Source organism: Rhizomucor pusillus (genome assembly GCF_041956525.1).
Source record: "Rhizomucor pusillus strain CBS 183.67 unplaced genomic scaffold VTP01scaffold_19, whole genome shotgun sequence".
Taxonomy (NCBI): Eukaryota; Fungi; Mucoromycota; class Mucoromycetes; order Mucorales; family Lichtheimiaceae; genus Rhizomucor; species Rhizomucor pusillus.
In genome coordinates, this window is record NW_027192161.1 from 317,781 (window position 1) to 336,902 (window position 19,122).

At 44.1% G+C, this 19,122-nt stretch overlaps 7 protein-coding genes across 7 annotated transcripts; 2 read left to right on the top strand and 5 right to left on the bottom strand.

Annotated features, from left to right (window-relative positions):
- Nucleotides 1-1,171: 1,171 nt before the first annotated feature.
- VTP01DRAFT_3991 (uncharacterized protein) lies at nt 1,172-1,802 on the bottom strand (the record flags this gene model as incomplete). The annotated part of the gene is made up of 3 exons (XM_069382623.1): nt 1,172-1,280; nt 1,341-1,650; nt 1,706-1,802. The coding sequence occupies 3 exons, from the start codon at nt 1,800-1,802 to the stop codon at nt 1,172-1,174; spliced, it is 516 nt and encodes a 171-aa protein (XP_069235925.1).
- Nucleotides 1,803-1,919: 117 nt separating this feature from the next.
- On the bottom strand, nt 1,920-3,569 carry VTP01DRAFT_3992 (uncharacterized protein; the record flags this gene model as incomplete). The annotated part of the gene is made up of 10 exons (XM_069382624.1): nt 1,920-2,107; nt 2,173-2,268; nt 2,328-2,504; nt 2,561-2,675; nt 2,741-2,909; nt 2,970-3,034; nt 3,096-3,163; nt 3,220-3,347; nt 3,404-3,459; nt 3,513-3,569. 10 exons carry the CDS (start codon nt 3,567-3,569, stop codon nt 1,920-1,922), a joined length of 1,119 nt encoding a protein of 372 aa, XP_069235926.1.
- A 1,427-nt stretch (nt 3,570-4,996) lies between these two features.
- Nucleotides 4,997-5,482, top strand: VTP01DRAFT_3993 (uncharacterized protein; the record flags this gene model as incomplete). The annotated part of the gene is made up of 1 exon (XM_069382625.1): nt 4,997-5,482. The coding sequence occupies one exon, from the start codon at nt 4,997-4,999 to the stop codon at nt 5,480-5,482; it is 486 nt and encodes a 161-aa protein (XP_069235927.1).
- A 232-nt stretch (nt 5,483-5,714) lies between these two features.
- On the top strand, nt 5,715-9,197 carry VTP01DRAFT_3994 (uncharacterized protein; the record flags this gene model as incomplete). The annotated part of the gene is made up of 20 exons (XM_069382626.1): nt 5,715-5,937; nt 5,998-6,113; nt 6,170-6,273; nt 6,332-6,401; nt 6,453-6,520; nt 6,584-6,682; nt 6,754-7,046; nt 7,103-7,218; nt 7,263-7,514; nt 7,571-7,638; nt 7,699-7,709; nt 7,764-7,907; nt 7,973-8,055; nt 8,110-8,217; nt 8,274-8,387; nt 8,443-8,554; nt 8,614-8,840; nt 8,897-8,995; nt 9,047-9,087; nt 9,149-9,197. 20 exons carry the CDS (start codon nt 5,715-5,717, stop codon nt 9,195-9,197), a joined length of 2,397 nt encoding a protein of 798 aa, XP_069235928.1.
- Nucleotides 9,198-12,434: 3,237 nt separating this feature from the next.
- On the bottom strand, nt 12,435-14,174 carry VTP01DRAFT_3995 (uncharacterized protein; the record flags this gene model as incomplete). The annotated part of the gene is made up of 8 exons (XM_069382627.1): nt 12,435-12,694; nt 12,766-13,148; nt 13,208-13,346; nt 13,410-13,584; nt 13,642-13,788; nt 13,848-13,880; nt 13,941-13,982; nt 14,052-14,174. 8 exons carry the CDS (start codon nt 14,172-14,174, stop codon nt 12,435-12,437), a joined length of 1,302 nt encoding a protein of 433 aa, XP_069235929.1.
- Nucleotides 14,175-14,387: 213 nt separating this feature from the next.
- On the bottom strand, nt 14,388-16,635 carry VTP01DRAFT_3996 (uncharacterized protein; the record flags this gene model as incomplete). The annotated part of the gene is made up of 7 exons (XM_069382628.1): nt 14,388-14,455; nt 14,509-15,104; nt 15,159-15,336; nt 15,398-15,713; nt 15,785-16,213; nt 16,274-16,399; nt 16,459-16,635. 7 exons carry the CDS (start codon nt 16,633-16,635, stop codon nt 14,388-14,390), a joined length of 1,890 nt encoding a protein of 629 aa, XP_069235930.1.
- A 551-nt stretch (nt 16,636-17,186) lies between these two features.
- VTP01DRAFT_3997 (uncharacterized protein) lies at nt 17,187-19,060 on the bottom strand (the record flags this gene model as incomplete). The annotated part of the gene is made up of 2 exons (XM_069382629.1): nt 17,187-18,456; nt 18,531-19,060. The coding sequence occupies 2 exons, from the start codon at nt 19,058-19,060 to the stop codon at nt 17,187-17,189; spliced, it is 1,800 nt and encodes a 599-aa protein (XP_069235931.1).
- Between the last annotated feature and the right edge of the window lie 62 nt (nt 19,061-19,122).

The window sequence follows — 19,122 nt, forward strand, 5'->3', positions numbered from 1 at the left end:
GTTTCTCTTCTTGGCTGGTATCTGTGGAAGCCTCAAGCTGCACTTAATGAGACCTGAGGCAGGGATGGCGCCCAAGATGGTAACGTTCGCGCTCGAATTTTGGGCACTATGATCACCACAGGGGGAACCTTTCTTCGACCAGGCCATGCCGCGCTTCAAGTTAACACGGAAGGCAGACTCATCAAGGAAGACGGCAATTAGTCTTGAAGTCTAAGTTGCTTCCCTCCCACTTCCGAACCCAATCAGGTCGCTCTTGGATCTTCTCCTCACTGCTCCTATCCACAGGCTGAAACCGAGCCCTTTTAAGCGATGGGTTGCATTGTGTCTTCACGAAGTCATAAACAGTAATCATGTCACGTATCAAGCGAACAGTTACTCGCGGTCATGCTGCCTGTATTCTATTTATGAAGGAATATACGCTGGCGAATGAAGAATAATCTTTGTCGAAAATAACGAATAACCCGCTTGCGATGGAGCTTTGTGACTATGGCGATCCATCTCGTCCAGCATTGCTCCCATCTGCATACATTAACGCAAATCCATCACTGTACATGCGCTATCCCGACATGCATGACGTTGATGGTGCCTCTGAAGTGAAGCCCGGAGAGAAATGCAGCAGGGAGGCGTCTCCGGTAATAACATGCTCTGTAGGTGTTGTTAGAAAGTTTTATTTATCTCAGAACTCATGCTTTCTTTAGATGGTGACCGCGACATCCTGACTTTCCTGGATGAAGGCTTTCGAGCAGCGTCGCCTGAAAAGACGGATGAGCGAATATGAAAGTTTTACTGTGGCGGAAATATACGCACGCATTTCTGAGCACGTGAGCCGTTTTCGTAAAGAGGAGGAGAAGTGAAGTTGTCCACGCACTGGTGAAAGGACAATAGACCGACTTTCATGAACGCGTCACTAAAGAAAGTACGTGAAGGGGATACCGAAAGTGCCCGCAAGAGAAATCTGTACGTCTTGGATACTTTGCGAAATGTATTTCTCGAAGCTGAAAAACCAAGTTTTTGAGTTTGTATTCGCCAAATCTTGTTTTTGATTCCTCTCGCACTAAATTTGAGTGATTTAGACTGCCCGTTTCAATATACTGAAGAATATCAGGTATGTAATCGATTGCATGCTTCGTTGCTGGTGCGTAAATGCAATGAATATATATATGTACATGTTTTACTTTCTGATGAGGAGATACACGTTGTCGCCTACTACAAGGTTTTGCAAAGGTCTGTAATCGCCCTCCATGGAGCAAAGCATGCCTCCAAAGGAAATATTGACAGATCTATATATACATTTGGTTCAATTATACTATCCTCCCCAATCAATGCAGTTAAAGACTTACACTTTCTGGCCAGACGCAACAGCGGCGGTACCGGCACCTGTTGTAGAGTCGTCGTATCTGTAGACTTTGCCGTACATGACATACTCGAATTCGTCGCTGATATCGCGTTCGCCGGGAGCGCGTTCACGCCAGCTGACACGTTCTTTCTTGTCGTTAGGGTTCTTTTCCTTCTTCTTTTCAGGCTCCAAAGACAATGACGATGCCAGTACGAAGAAGATCTTTTCGCCAGCTTGCAGTGGGTAAATCTCAGAGTTGAAATCTAGAATAATGTCTAGGTCATAGTTGGTCGAACGGGCGACCAATCGTGATACTGATCAAAGGCTTAATAATCCTTGATAGCGTTTTACAAATCATTGGAATCGTACCTCGATCGAAACGCTTTCCCTCCGGATCAATGTCGGTGATGTTAAGATTATCTTGGAAAAGAACGTTGGCTTCCTGGGAGATGTTTCCACTGCTCATGTCGCTTTTTATGAAGGAAGAAAAAATTGAGTGGCGGCGGTGAATGCATGTTCGCCGCCGAAAAAAGTGCCTGGATCCGCTAATATGGAATATGCCGATTCTCTTTTATTGCTATTGCTATTGACGTTTGCCCCAGAAACTCAATAAACTCTTTTGCTCGCCGCCATGAGAAGGTTTCTTTCCTGATTTCTTCGCAGGAGATGGCTGTGGTTTTGGTCTGCTGGGTGATTTTGGAGGTTCTTTGCTGGTACTTTCCGGCACTTGATCTGCATCGACTTCTTCCCATTCCCATACATCCTCGGTTACTAACCGCATGACAATATAAGTTTCTCCAGATACAAGCAAATATTAAGTATTATCCCTTATTTACCCAAGAAGCCGCGTTCATTGGTGTAATGTTTCTTCTTCATGACCTTCCTGCGAACTTTACCCGGCTTCGTTGCGACTGGCTCTTCCTTTTCGGCCGCTACTACATAAAATGATCAATAATTGGTATTTTTACGATATATACAGCATCAATGTCACCTTTCTCTTCCTCTTGGTCTTTCTGTTCTTCTTCTTTCTGCTCTTCTTGTTCCTGTTCTATAGGTTCCGGTGTGGCCTCTTTCTTTTCTTCGACCGGCGCAGGAGCTTCGATCATCTCTTCATCCTCATCTGAGAATATATCTTCTACTCTTAATGTCGCTTTCTTTTTGCCCTCCACTGGATTGTACATGTCGTGAGACCATTGTTGTGTGCAAAACTGTATGCATACGTACCTTTAGAAGATTCAGGTTCAGGTTTAGGCGGTGCTGGTGTTTGCACCTGCTTCGGCTTCGTCTCTTCTGCAGCAGATCCAAATAGCGATTTTCGTTTGCCTAGAGATTTCGATGTCTAATACGCAACAGCTCTTTTGTGAGACATCTGGCTTCCTCTCGACACTCAACGTAATATTTTACTTGTGCCGGTTGCTTTTTAGTAGGTGCCTGTGCAAGCTTATCTGCCTTCGCAGTATGTGTAAGTGTCGATAAAGATGCCGTAGATGTTGGTTTTGTTTCTTTATCTATTGACATTGTGGTCGCATGCGCAGTTTCCATGAATGCCGCTGAACATTTCAGTACGCCGCATCTGACAAGAAAATAAATTGAACATTCTTCCTTTTTGAATCCATAATAATAATAGACTTACTTTACGCGATCTTCCAGAGTCAGATAAGGTATTTCTTTGCTGGCTGTCACCAAGACCGAAAGATCCTATCCACCATAAATCAATCATTTGCATCGACCACATCCTAAAACATAATTCTGATTCTACCTTGACATCGTATGGCTGGATGCTGTAGACATGTATACCAGATATACTCCTAAAATCCTTTTTCCTTTCTGTCGTAAAAAGCAAGTTATTATGAATTCCAACGCTGCTTTGATTTAACCGGTACCTTCGAGGTCTGCCTGTTTCACGAGCTTAAAGCTGAGGCAAGGTTCGCTGCCGTCCGAAGCGAGTCTGCCGCTGATGCAATAGATCGCTTGTACTTGTGGTTTGCCATTGGCGTATTCCCACAAAGCCCTGTATCAGATCAGCGATCAGATCTGCTCTCGAGACGATTTCAGTACTTTACGCACTGCTTAGCCGTGTTGATATGAATGCCTAATTTACGAGCAAGTAACTTGTATGTGACCTGACACCATCCTCAAGTTAACAATGGTATGGAATCTACAATTGCATACATACAGGTCGCTTTTCTTGTAAAATACACGTATCTAAATAATCCACATATTCTTTCGACATTTTTTTAGGCAGTGAAGATTAGCTTTATTCCATCGTCCTTCGCGTTGCAGGAGCGGGGAACCAGTCACTATCAGGGCCAATCGGAACCTAACCGTCGAGACTTGAACAATGAAGCGCGTTTCCTTCAGGAGCAGATCGTCCTTGTTTGTTCAACAGGTCTCCAAGAAAAGCTGATAACAAAGATTCAGTAAAAATATTATAACAATATCAATCAACATTGTTCCATTTTGTACAAAGCTTATGTCTAAGATATAATGTTTTAAGCTATCGTTCTGATGCACCTTATTATTTTATTGCATTTCGACGGATAGGAATGCCGGAGCTCGCCATCGCTATATAAGATCAACGTCAATACACTGATATTTTTGTCATGCATGTAACTTTATCTCAGTAAAACTGTATTTATCAGCTTTCATGCGAAACAAACCTAAACACCCGATTCCAAACTGATTTCCCCAACAATTATTAATAAGTTCGTCTTTCTCTCTTGCCGGTGCTCACCATCTTCACGTCTTGCTGCAAGTAGCATGCTGAAACGAAGTAGAAGAGATATCGTTCTAAAGATTCAAACTAGTACTTGAGTAAATATACATCAACAAGCACTACAGCAATCACACGTCACTGGTGTCTAAAATGCAAACAGAATATGTACACGAGGCGTGCGTGAAGTGAGTAAGGCTGAATAATGCTACATGACCTTACTAGATTTCCGATGCTGTAACTTGTCTAGAAGTTTGACTCTTTGGTTGTCCTTTATCCAATGGAAAACGGGCGTACTACTTCGGAAGACTACTCTCGTTATGTCTGTGGAAAATCAAGTTCATGCACCGAAGTTGATGAAAGACGTGTCCTGTCGCACAAAGCGTCTACTCTTCCAGGAAGCGGGACGTATCTTGTATCGTAACAGGATCTCGTTGATTTTCAGTGCGAATTGTTGGAGCAAAGGTGACGCTGGGTCTCCTTCATTTTGGACATATTTTAGAGCTGTCATATTGTCTGAGTACAGGCGAATTACCGTATCGCGGACGTTTTCTGCATGGAGCTGAAGTGCAAAGTAGATCGTCGGTAGCTCGCGCACGTTTGTTGACTCGAGTTTTCCCTGTTCAGTCCAAAGCACAAACGTTTCTAGTTTGCATGATTGATGAGTTTCTTGGTCAAACGCAACTCAATGACTCGATAATGAATATCATCTCGGCTTGCATATATTGACGATTCTACCCGTGGTCGAACGATTAAAAGAAACAAAGCTTGTGGATTTAAGGAGCATAAACATCGAGTTCCAGACTATACAAATGTTCCAAGCATCAGCTCTGGGTGTATCTGATGAGAGAATTCAAAAAATACAGGAAACGATCATACCAAACACGAAATCTTCTTGGTCCGGCGGACGGAAGTTAGCAGTGAGAGTACCAAGGTTTTGAAAGAACATGATCTTGGCGATCAATAGAAAAGTGTACGGGATGGATATAGAGTATGAAGAAGGAGAGTTGGAAACGACTATATTGCGGCATAAGCAAGAAATGGCCCTTAATGTGGAAACTTCGCCCATATCCGGCGCAGGCTCAAGTCGCGTCGTATTTTGGGGCGGTGCAATTCTGCAAGGTTTGTTCTCCTTGTTGGAATACTCGCTCGCAACTGTCAGGTACTTACTTATCTACATAGAACCTCACAAGGCGGTTCTGCAGCAGAGCAAGACTTTGCCATCCAGAATATACATCAATGCTCGCGCTCGTGGATCTCCTGCTTACATGTACAACCTGACACCAACAAACTGGATTACGCATATCAACTCCACTAAAGTAGACACTCTGGATGATTTGATTGATGCTGTGAAGGATATTCCTGATAACTCATACGTTCGCGTACGCTGCGTGACATTCGATAATATCCTATCATGCTTTCTATCAAAATGACCAACCGTTATTTCCCACTTATGGAGATGGTGCAAGATCCTTCCTCTGCATACGGTTGGAGACAAAAAGATCTACTGAACAGGGCAATAGATCAACAATAGAATAAACAATAAAACATTTCATTATGCAAAGATACAAACAGGAGTTTGTTCTTGTTTTTTTTTTTCGACAAAAAGCGACTGCGCGGATCTTGACCATTTTCGTGCAACGTTTTCCTTCTTTGAGCAACACAATGCATAACGCTTCAGAAGCAGCTGATCCGACGAAGCTTAGACGCTTGCAAAATCCATCCGCGAGCCGATCAGCTCAGGAAAGAGGAATGTCAGATAATGCAGGGGCTGGTAGCAGCAAATCTGCCAGTGACAGGCCGTTCAGCGCGCTCCTGGCGGACCCGAACCGACGATCTAAACAAAATCCAGTACGATCTGAAAAGAAGTTTGTTATCAAGATGAAAGGTGTTAAAAAGTTTGCTGCGACGTGAGAGATATGAAACTAAATGGAGTTTATCACAAAAGCATCCCCGAGTTTGCCTCCAAACTACTTTGAAGACGCGTGGATAAAACTGAAAGAATCGATCGATGCTATCAACTATCAAAGAGAACCAAAGGAAAGTCCCGAAGTCTTGTATCAGGTACATTCATCGCACATGGATCCAAATTTCGTCCACCATTGAGTTGTTATTATTAGTTATGCGAAGACCTGTGTCAATATAAGAAGGGCGAAAAGCTGTGCGCCCGAGTGCACGCTGAAATCAGTGCATATGTGAAAACACAGTTTGACTTGCTTGAAAAGCACGTATCCATTTTTTACTTTGCAAGTTTTTACATCGAAAGCTAACCGTCTTGACAGGGATACGCAACGAGGCGTTGATTTTCTGAGGAAGGTCGACGATTGGTGGAAATCTTTCGGCAGTCAATTGGTACGTCCACCGTAAAGGATATAATTTCATGTACTGATGATATTTTTTTAGTCAGAGGTACACTCTATATTTCTATGTTTGGATCGCACTGCAGCTACGATGTTGCACGGATCAATCTGGTAAAGAAAAGAGTATTGTATCGATTTGATGAGTTGGAAAGGAGAAGCTGATCTTGTGTTCAGGAACATGGGTGTCTCTATATTCGCTTCAATGTACGAAGACTGTCCTCAGACAAGAAAAAAAGCTATCGAAGGTTTACTGGAGTTAGTTAAATCAGATCGGTAAGGATGGATCTTGTTATTATTACAATCTATTTTTTAAACCTTCTTGTAAGTAGAAACGGGGATACCAGGGACCTGCCGCTGTTACGAAGAGCAATGCATATGATTCACGAGTTATCCTTCTATCATACAGACTTTGAACAAACCTTTCTTGCCGCATCGGAGCAGTATTACGCTGAAGAAGGAGCTCGGCTTGTGGAAGAACTGGACATGTCAAATTATTTGGAGCATGTTGCACACCGACTGCATGAAGAGACTTATGTCCGCATCGAGAAATACTTCCACACGTCGACGCGGCGAGCAATCAATGCTATTGTTGAAAAAGAGCTTTTTATAAAACATATAGAATTTATACTTGATAAAGGTATGTTCTACATGACAATATATTGAGCACTCAGTTTGACAAGGCTTTGTGTAAAGGGTTCGATGAGGCAATGGATAATGGGGCTCTAGACGATCTGGAGCGCTTGTATGTCTTATTCTCCAGAGTGGATGCTGTGGAGATATTATCAAAGAAGTTCCTGAGCTATATCAAGGTAAGCCATGTGAAACTTATAGTCGCCATCAGATGTGTAATGAGGCAAACTACGGCATGCAGAGCACAGGATCGAAAATTCTACGAAGACGAATACAAGGGAAGCTCGATAATATATTTCAGCTGTCACGACTTATGCGCAAAACTGACGATATCGTGCGCCAATGCTTTAAGGAGGACAAATTATTCAAAACAGCATGCAAGGACGGCTTTGATTATGTGATTAATCTCGGTGAAAATCACGCAACAGAGTTACTCGCTGCTCATTGTGATCGCACGCTGAAACTAGCAAACAAGGTAAGGAACCATAAAATTCTAAAGTCAATATAGACATATAACAACATCATTTACAGAGACCAAAAACTGATACTGAGAGAGAATATATTGAGAGCGGATTAACTCATGGAATTGCTATATTTCGGTAACATTGTGTAAAGATTGTCAGAATAGATTGAAGGTTCCTAACATGCTGCTTTAACAGGGTTCTGAAAAGTATGGTCAGGTAGCTCGGAATACATTGACATCCAGACTGATAGAGTTTAATAGACAAAGAACATTTTAATGTCCTTTATCAAAGAAACCTTGCCAAACGGCTGCTCCTGGAGAGCACCAATAGCCAAGCTGAACAAAACAAGGACCTTGAACAGAAAAAGGGCCCTGAACAAGACATGTTAGATAGGCTCAAGAAAGGTTATACGATGCACTCTCTTCCTTTTTTTTAACTGTCTATCATAACTTATGCTTTTCATGTTTAGAATGTGGACTGGCATATACAAGCAAACTCGAGGGCATGCTGCGAGATATCAAGATATCTCACAAGTTACTTGCGGAATTCAAGGTAGATTTTCTGGCTAGCTTTTCAGTCTGACGGTAATTAACCTAGATGTATTAGAAATCTCTCGGCGAGGATGTCCAGCTTCCATTCAATATCAAGATTAACGTGCTTACACACGGTTTATGGCCATCGCATACGCCACTTGATGTCACTCTTCCATCCGAGGTGAGATATAAACAAGGCAAACTGCTACGTAGAGCAAACTTTGATGCGGCATCTAGTTCTTGCAAATACAAAGCCAGTATCAAAAATTCTACGCTACGAAGGACCCTCGAAGACGGTTGACCTGGTTGAATTCACTAAGCTCCTGCGACGTCACTGCCAATTATCCAAAGGTAAAGATAAGATTTCTTAAGTATCCCATTCGTTTTATTCATTAGCGCACTATAGGGAGCGAAAGATTTGAGCCTAACCTTGCTCCAGACAGTCGTTCTGCTTGTGTTCAATGATAAAACAAAGAGTAGTTACTCCTTCGCTGAGATACTAGCAATTACTAATATTGGTAAGATTCTGCGCATGAGGGAAATATAAGTCTTGTAAATAACGATCCAACAACTTTAGATGAACTCGAACTTCGACGGACACTCAAAACACTGTCATGCGGCACTGAAAAACTGCTCTTGAAATCAACACCCGGCCAGGACGTCGAAGATACCGATAGCTTTGCATACAATGATAACTATGAAAATCGACACTCACGAGTAAGAATGCTTGCCGAGAAGGTCAGTGAGGTGGTGGAAGATCCTGAAACGATGCCACGGGGCGTCCTCTTTACCAGACAGCATCAGGTAATATTCACAACTCGAGATATGGTATATATAGCTAATATTTTGGATACTCCCAGCTGGATGCTGCTATCGTTCGTATCATGAAGAATAAGCGTCATTTGGGACATAGTGCACTTTTAAACGAAGTCATTCGACAAGTCCAGTTCCCCGTTACGGTAAGCGTAGAAAGAAATACTTGCTACTACAACATTCTAAAGAAGGAATAGGCGCAAGATGTGAAAAGACGTATCGAAACGTTAATTGAAAAGTAAGTCTTTGCGACCAACAGATGGTTACAAAAACAAAACTAAACACCATTGCTGTCCCAGGGAATACTTGAAAAAGGTAGAAAATGGGTCATATTGCTACATGGAATAATTGCTGGACAATAAAGGCAAAAAAGTGCCCGGATTTGGTTAACTAAAATGAAGCATGTCGACTCTCTTTTATTGCTATTGCTATTGACGTTTGCCCCAGAAACTCAATAAACTCTTTTGCTCGCCGCCATGAGAAGGTTTCTTTCCTGATTTCTTCGCAGGAGATGGCTGTGGTTTTGGTCTGCTGGGTGATTTTGGAGGTTCTTTGCTGGTACTTTCCGGCACTTGATCTGCATCGACTTCTGCCCATTCCCATACATCCTCGGTTACTAAATACGTGATAACGTCAGTTGCCTCTTTTGTGGGTGCTGCGGCTCCCCGTTCTTCTCCATCGCTGCTCTTTCCAGTTTTTATTTATTTTCCCAATATGCGCTACTGCGATAGCTGCGAAGGAACATTTACAGCAACCGAATGGAAACTGCATCAAAAGCGTTGCTTCTTAGGACACCAGCGTAAGCGAGGTCGATTGATAGAGCTTAATGACGATCAACATCGAGTATCGAAACAGTTCATCTCAAAAGGTATGGACATGATGATGTATGCCTTGTTCCTAGTGACAGTAGAGGCTCAGTTTTGTGAACATTCTTTCCTTCTTACTGTAGACGAACGTCCGAAATCTGGCATACCTCAGTACATGGCGCAGTTTTATTGTAATGAAATTTGTCCGGAAAATCAATATATCGATGGTACTGATGATGTTACTGGTGGGAAGAAGCACCGGAAGCAATGGGTCAGTACCCGGAGGAGGAACTCATACGCATGTCCAGCAATGGCGCATACAGTATTATACCTTGCGGGTTGCCAAATTTGGCAAATTAAGCAGAAGTAGCAGCGGCAGCAGCAGCTTTGATCAATGAGCCTAACGAAAGCTTTGAGTGAAGAAGACTGAGCGCAGACCAAACGTTGCTGCTCTGCGCCGTCACTGCATCGTACATACTTTTGATGGCCAGTCTGGGTCGTTGCCATCTAAGGCCTTCCACGCAGCTGCGCTTCCATGGGCATCCCCGCTCAGTCGAGCTGTCTCGCACCTTCTCATCGGTTGCCTCCACAGCAGCCTTGCAAGCCTTCTTCTACACCGCTCCCTGGTCACCTCGCAAAGATAAGTGGTCACTCTATGGTCTCTTCTTTTGCGCCATACACGCCGAAAGAGTGTGAGAGAGAGGGGGGGAGAGAGGGTGGGGCATGTCAAACATTTTCAACTGCTCTTTTTCAACTTTTTTGCCATGAAAGCTGGCAGAGCATACAGATGCATGTCGGCAACCTGTAGCATTGATTTATGAAGCGGGTCTTAGCAGACACTGTGATTTCATTTTATATTGTAATATCTATGTCCATGGAAACATTTCGCCCTCGAGGGGGAAAGTACTTTTTCTCCAGAAAAGTGCACGGTGCATAAGATCTTGCATTTTCGCAAATTGCTGCACCTGTATGCTCTGCCAGCTTTCATGGCAAAAAAGTTGAAAAAGAGCAGTTGAAAATGTTTGACATGCCCCACCCTCTCTCCCCCCCTCTCTCTCACACTCTTTCGGCGTGTATAAAGACAGAGCATAAATACTCATTCACTTTCGCAAAATTTTCCGCAATCTACCAAAATGCCATGATTGTTGCCCAGTTCTCTTCGTCGCTTGGCAACAATATATATCGCTTCTCCGCAACCTCTTCTTCACGCTGTTGCTGTCAATTTGTTCCTCCCAGTCATCTGCAGTTGGGCGTTGCTCAGCTGTCGTTGCAGCACGCACCGTGGGTAGTAGAATTCTTTTGTCGCTCACAGTCTCGGGTCTCGCCGCGATGACACGTGATCGTTGGCGTTGCTTGAGCTCAAAAGAACTTGTTGTACTTGACCGATGACCAAAACTGCTCGATAATGGAGATAGGCATACCGAGTCATGGGACGCGATTAGCTCGGGTATATCGTTAGAAATATTGGATAAGAGCGCTATCCATCACCAGAGACAGTGGCCCTTCATGTGCAAATACTGACCAAAGGTAACGACCTAAGGACCGGCAGTCTTGAGCTGCACACTTGATCAGACTTGAGGCAGCGAGCGCGTCCCCCACAGTGATGGTTTTCTGTGCTCGTGTGCTGTGACGAACGCTGGCGAACGTTTCTTTGACCAGACCACAGTGCGCATCATTTTGATGGAGGGTAAGTTTCTTTTTCCTTAGAGGATAAAAGAAAGATTTATCGCCAAACATTTCCTCCTTTCCACTGCAGTCAGTGAAGAGCGACGCGTCGCTTGCGAAGATACAGTATCAATCGTCTTCTTGGATGAGTCTGCAATTCGCCTTCCTAATTTAGATGTAAATCGCAGAAAGTAGGGCGCTTCACGCTTCGCTTCGCTCGCTGCGCCTGGCTCGTTGAAGCTCATGGCTGATCTGAGTGTGTCACGAACATACTCCACAAAGAAACAGGGTCAGAAAGTCCACATTGATAATCGTTGCAAATAATGTTCGCAGTTGCGGTGCAGAGACTTGGAACAAACAATACTGCTCTCCCAAACATTCTTCCATTCACGATCGTTCCTGAGAAGTTGTCGCAGCTTGAAAGGTCGCATGCACGGTCCCGTTTACAGTCCTCAAATTTTCAAGACTTGTTGCTCCTATAACATGTAGTAACAGAAGTCTGAGTGAGTATCTTTCAACATCTCGGGGCTGGACGAAATACGTGCGGCCTGTGGTTGGTGCAGACTTTGTTCTTGGTAACCATCTACCGGCACGATAATAATAGTGGTTTGGTATTTCATGATAGTAATACTGATGTGCGGAGGGATCCCGGCGATTCAACGCAAACCATGCAGTTAAGGTAGTCTCTCTGGATACTATTTGCATTAGATCATCTTCTTCGCGGAATAGAATGTTTTGAAGGTTAGGTAAATGTATAGCCAAGCGGCGAATTGTGGGTGATTGTTGATGGATACGATATGCAAATAATCACCAACAGCATTCCGTGCTCGATATGTATCGGGAATCTTGCCATCGTTGTACCTCATCGATACAAATCTGAGTTTCTGACGTATTGCTGCCATTTCGTGAAACAGAAGGGGCGACCGTTCACACCCCTTATTGACTTTAATGATGATAGCGACAATCAAGTGAATAAGAAGATCATGAAAAACATTGATTAAGACGCTAATTGAAATGCAGGGAGAATGGTAAATCTATATTCCGAAATGTGTGCATGTAAACGCGTGAGATGGGTATCCACAGACCTCATGTCCTAGTCAGTCGTCAGTTTGATCTACAAATCTATCGATAGAGAGTCCACAAAGTGCTGAATGACCGCGCGTCCGCCGTCGTTAACAAAACGTTTCTCACGGCATACAATGCTGGCATGCGCGTTGAATCCAGAAATGTAGACAAGCACTTTCTCCCAATGCAGCTGCTTAAGGTTCTTTTGAATCTCCATTTGGTTGCTGCATAGCTGCATGGTTTGCACTTGTATGGATAGTGTTTCGGAAGGTGGAACATTGTATGTCAATGAAAGGTCTTTTGTCTCATCTAGATAAAAAGAAATAAAGCCACCGTGTAAGTTTCCACTCTACCTAAGAGTCGAGCAACGTTATTCCAACCTTTTGTTTCTTTAACATCGGTTTCTCCAAGATTGGTTGCATCCAGAGCGCCGACCAAAAGGGTATCGTTGACATTTTCTCGTATTTCATGCATCGTGCTCTCATCGTGATCTTCCTCAAACAGACTGCTGTCCTTGCTCAGGTCGATCGGTTTGTTATCTTTTAAGAGTCGCGAAACTCGTATGCGTGATATAATGCTTTGGCTTCCAATGTATGTTGCTGCAAGCGGTATAAAAATAGGAAGTAGGATGGGGAATAAGGCATAGATGATATAGCGTATTGCGATTTCGGATGCTGAGCGTGGTTTGCGGTTAGATTTATGCTGCTTTGCGTCGCGAATATCGTAGGCGGTAATCACTGACGAGTATTCTGTATCTAATGATCTGCGTACAACCAGAAAATGTGAACAACTTATGTTTCTTATTTGATACCTGCAACTTACAGTTGTACGTCCTTCAAGGTACGGAAATAATGTTTGCTTTCCAAAGCAGCAGTCCAAAACGGAACGGTGCGATCGTTCACTGTATTCGCGTAAACTCTACGTTTCTTGAATCGTGATAAATGTCGGTAAAATTCTCGATCTGGTATGGTATCCTTGTTAACACATTTGGCATGAACTCATCAAATACATTCTCTTTCAGTACCTGGATCTGCTAATATGTTTAACAATGGTCTGCCGTCTTCGTGCTTATCCAGCAGTTGCAATTGCTCCCCTGTTCTGGATAGCATCCGGCCGGTTACAAAGTTGAACATCTTGGCAAAAGTAGACGTAGGCTCTCGACGGACACCCAAGTGCGGTGTAGCGAATGTCACGAAAAGCTAAAAGATGGTTAGTTTTGCGATGCATAGAGGATCACCATCCCTCCTGTGACTTACAAATGGCTCTATCGTGTCAAAGAATCCATTTTCGCCGAGGATGCCAATGGCGTATCGAAGCATCAGACCGCCGAGTGAATATCCAATCAATACAACACGCTTGACATTTCTGTTTCGTCTTGCTAGCCTCTTGACATGCTCTTGAATCTTTCAAAAATGAACATGCAATGCAGCGTCTCGTGCATATGTATCTCCTTTGCTCTTACCACAATTGCAAGTCTTTTGCCCAGGATGTCAATCTGACGAAAAGCGTAACTTTAGCTATTATCCGGATGACCTAATCGCACAATATGACTTACGCCATCGTATGTATAGCTTGCTTCGTTGATATCGACGTTCAACTATAGGTTCGAAAAAGACGGTTAGTAGCCAAACGTCGCTTTTGCTCGCCGTGACACAGAAACACTTACAATCTCAATACTTTTGGAATCGAGTCTCGTTTTAATGGCATTGCCAATATATTTCATGTGGCCTTTGTTACCCCACAAACCATGTTGTAAGACGATGAGCGTGACATCCTTTGCCGATGACATTGGAAATCTCGAAATCAGAGACCAAGGTATTCGTCTTGGAAAGTCTTTATATCGTTGTTCGGTCGGTTAAATAACGGGCCGGAGAGCTGTATTGATTTGGTGAATCATGACGCGGCTTTCCTTGAACGAATAACTGGGATGTATGCTTGTATGGACAATGCAAATAAACCTGTTTATTTGTCTCTAAAAAGAATGTAATGAAAATAAAACTACTTAATCCACTTTGATGCTGCTAAAGATCTTGCGCAGGAAGAAAAGACATGCCAAGTAACCAACAGCACCTATTAGATTATTAGCTTCACGTGCTCTGAGCTGCATAGTAACTTCGTCTTACCTGTCAAGGTAGCCACCAAGAAGCTGATAATAGCCGAGTAACCAAAGTAAAGTACTGTGCTCGTGAAGCTGTTGATGTCGAGTTTTGTGAAATAGTACAAGATAGAATACAAGAACACATAAAGGCCGCATGCACCGGCGGTGAAGAATGCGCGCCAAGACCAGTGATAGTCTTCGTTGCACAAGTGGAAGTAGCACATCAAGATGGTGACCTGCGAGCAAGTCAACATCAAAACACCAAAGACAAGGAACAAGAATCCAATGCCGTAGTAAATTCGGTGGAACCAAATGCTGTTCATGATAAAGTAAAGTTCGATAAAGATCGCACCGAATGGAAGAATACCACCCATCAAGATGGACGGGATAGCACGCAGGTAGAAAGGCTGATCAGGGATCTGTCGAGGGATTTGGTTCGTACGGACAGGCTGCTCAATGCGAGGCTTGCGGAACCCAAAGTACGAGCCGGCAACGCTCAACGGGAACGAAATGATCGAGTACAGACCCAAGACTGCAAGCATGGTGCCAAACGGAACAGCACCAGACGAGTGAGAAGCGATCAAGAAAAAGTTCAGAGCGAACAGAGATCCGAGGATGATGCTCGTATACCAGGTTAGCATTGCATACTACCATCTTGACTTCCTTGCTACTTACCCAGGGAATAAGACCGCAGTCAAAAGGATATTCATCTTCCATGATTCGCCTCCGTTCATCTTATAAATACGAGCAGACACGTAGCCGGCAATGCATCCAAAGACCATGAAGAAAATAACCATCACAGTACCCAGCGAACCACGGTTGGATGGCGAGAGGAAGCCAAGGACAGCAAAGACTAATAGTCGCACGTTGTAAGCAATCGATGGAGTGTAATCTACTGAATAACCATATCTTACCAAGAGTGAGTGCAGTCATTGCAATCAACTGTGTACCGCTGCCCACAAAGACGGCCAATAACATGGATCGAGTTGGAGGGCGGAACACATCACCGTGGACGAGCTTCCAACCATAATCCTCTTGCACATCCTCCTGAGCATCAACGGCATTGTAGCGAGAAATATCCTTGTGGAGAGCACGGAGCAAGATCATTGCTACCATGCCGGTCAGGAACAAGACAATGACAATCGAGTTGATCAGAGAGAACCAATGAATAGATGGATCAAGGATATGCAAGTAGTTGTCCCATCGGGTGGCCCAAGCAGTGCTAGATTGCTGTCAAGGAAGAAAAGGTCGTCACATCACAAACTCTCTCAGGGAACTGTAAACAGAGTGCAGCAACCTACCTTCCAAGTAACAGCATAAGTGTAAACAACACTAGATTTACCATCTTCCTTCAAATGGAAAGCCAAAGCCTTAGGATCACACTCAGGAGTGTTATCCTTCCCGAGCTTGTAATCCTTGCTGAAAGGATAGACAACAACGCCAACCACGCGCATCTTTCCATCAGGACGGTCGTGATAGTAAATGTTGATCTGATAGTGGTTGTTCAATGCAGGAACTCCTTCGTCCATGTATCCGAGGCTGAAACCGATGTTGTAGTAGCTTTCGTCAGTGTGAGGATCTTTTTCTTCGTGCGCGGCGGGGAGACCGTCGATGACCCAGTTCATAGCGTAATCATTGGAGATAAGTTCGTTGATAAACTGAGCGTCTTCCTTCTTAATAGGTTCGGTCTGGCAGAGCAGCTTGCATTTTTCATCCTTGGCCATTCGTAGCTATGGAAGGCTGAGTTATCAGTTGTCAACTCGCGCTACTATTCCCGTCAACGTGCATACCTCAAATGGAGACGAGAATATACGGTCGCCGAACAGAATACTACCGAGACTCTCGGATTGACGTTCAGGACCACCTTCAGGTTGGCAGAAATGGAGACGTTCATCGTAGTAATCATAGCTGATAACCTGTCGAACGACTGATTTCAGATGCGCGCCCCGTTACTTTGTTTTCATCATCCTCGTACCTCTTTCACTGCCTGATTTGCCATTGGAGCGAGCGAATTTACATAGAGCGGAACATCGTCGCCGACGGCGTAGTCGTGAGGAGCTACACCTGGTAGGTAGAAGGCGTTAGAAATCCTTGCGGTCGAGGCAAGGAATAACAGGGCAAGATTTGCCCTGGCTCCTAGCTTCGCGAGCATTCTGGTGGAGATGAAGTAAAGAGAACAACGGAACGGAGCTGTTCCATTCTCGGCAAGGTTTAGCGTTACCAGATTTAAGTCTCAGCACAGTTTTAGATACAGTGCCTTATTGAGCACAGTTTTCTCAAGTGATCGTCCTCAAATGGAAAATCTGACAATAAAAGGGCTAAACAGTGTGCAACATATCTTTCTTGGGCTTCAAAGCTAATATACGCATCAGAGATAGCAGCAGCTCATAAAGTTCAGTACGTATTTTCAACCGATAAACAGGGCTGACAGGAGACATCAGAATTTGCAAATTTCATTATTTATTACTTTGACGACCAAGGCAGAAATCGGGGAAGTTCGCAGCGTGTAGATCAAATCTAGAATGTTCAGTATTATGGCAAAGAATTCCAGTTATTATAATCGAATTAAATGAAAGCAATTCTAATAGTAAGTAATATGTACATGCAATATCAAACGAACACAAGAGACTAGTAAATTATCGTGTAGATCGTAAAGAAAAAAGCAATACTCGACTTATATAAATGGTATGAAAGCCCGTTCAGTTATACGAGCTCCTCAATCTTGGCGGCCAAGGGATTCTCATCCTTGAAGAATTTCTCGGAAACAATGTACTGCTCCTCGCGCATCCTCAGTCGCTTGAAGCACGCGAGCGTGGACGGCAGCGTCATAAACAGCCACGCTGCTATAGGCAATGTAACGTAATCCAACAAGTTTTTCCATTGTCTGGAGTCCGCCTTGCTCTTTTGCAAAAAGTCGCGATCAATAGTACGATGGATATGCTCGTAAATTGCTAGGGTGCCAAATAGCGGTAGTGGTAAGAAAACAGTAATTAGCTTGGTAGTATTCCAGAGTGTGGCGTAGAACTCTGATATCAGCAGCGGATTATCGGCAGGATTGATGAACGCAACCATAGAATGCGGTGGAAACAGAATAAATTGCATCAAAGGCAATGCAGCAAACATTAGCCATCCAGAAGTGACGGGGATCATGTGGGCCTCCAAGACCTTGAGGCACACAGTCAACTTTGTCAAATAGTTGCTCGACGACGCTTGTTTGCTGACATGTGGATAACCAGACAATCGGAAAGCGTGACGGAGAGCATATGCGACGTCTGCGACGCCGTTGTAGTGTCGTTTAGCCTGAACATAGCGAGCATTCATATTCGAAAAATATCCATTCGTCTGCACGTTGGTGAGGTTGATAGGCACGTAGATCGGAACCGTTCTCGCCAAACCGTCAGTCTTGAAAAAACACTTGAGGAACATGTGCATGTCTTCACCCACAGAGTCTGCATCTGTATCCCAATAGCCGACTCGTTCTGCAAGCATGAGGGATAAACTGTAGGTAGAACAAGGGAAGGCGAGTCCCTCGCTGTTGCTGAGATTCGACATGACCATAGCTGACCAAGTAATATCGGTGACTCGCACAGCCGCAGGCACTTCAAAGCAGTTGCGCGAGAAAAAGATGGGCGGCGCAAAAAGTAAATGATACGGATCCTCTGCTTTGTAAAGTGCATCTTCCATTTCTCTAATGTACAGTTCTGGGATGGCCGAATCAGAGTCTGTTACAGTCAAGATCACTCTCGTTTTGTCGATGCCTCGTTTCATCAGTTCGGTGCAACCATGTCGAGCGGCGTAAGCTACGTTAGACCCTTTTCCGCGTGATTCCCCAGGGATATCGGGAGGATGTCCCGTCACGATAAAGTGTGCAAAACGATCCTTGAAGAACTCTTGGAGTCTGCGTCCTTTTTCTTCGTAATCTGGTTCTGCCGCCTCCATGGCCAGTATGATGACATAATGCGTATGGGCGTTCCTGTACAACATTATGAGTTAAAAAAGAAAGTTCAGATTCAGCTAATCAACAAATGATTACAATAAAGAACGTACCTGTGGGTTGCCAGGCGATTAATGGTATCTCTGAGCAATCCTTCCGGTTCGCAATAGTTCGGGATAATGAACGCATGCATGTAAGTTGGATCCTGGTAAAACTGGAGTCTATCTTCAATGTCTGCAAAGTCGGTTTGGAAATTGCTTCTGTTATTATCAATGAGAACAGTCCGATCGCGCGTAAAGTTTGGAGAGTCTGCACGGCTGCTGCTACTAGCTGCAGTGTCTTCCCTGGATCGGGTGATCAGCAAGCCGGACTTTTCCTCCTGCCGATCGACGCTGGTCACTCCGTCCGACGAGTCTGATCCCAGCCGAAAATTCCACTTGCGTATGACGCGGCGCATCCGACGGGCAGTTATGAAGAATTTGCAGAGATGGTTCACTTGGGAGTAGAGAAAGATGACAAAGTAGCTGAATAACAGCACAAGATATGCCCGAGGAAACAGAACTGGACCAAGTGGCAGGATTGCCAGAGAGACAATTGGCGTCAGCGGGGCGACCCACTCTGACGGCGAAGTCAAGCGAGACATGCAAATGTTTGTTGAACAGAAAAAGGGGGAGCAGCAGATCAAAGCAGATCAGACCAAAAGGA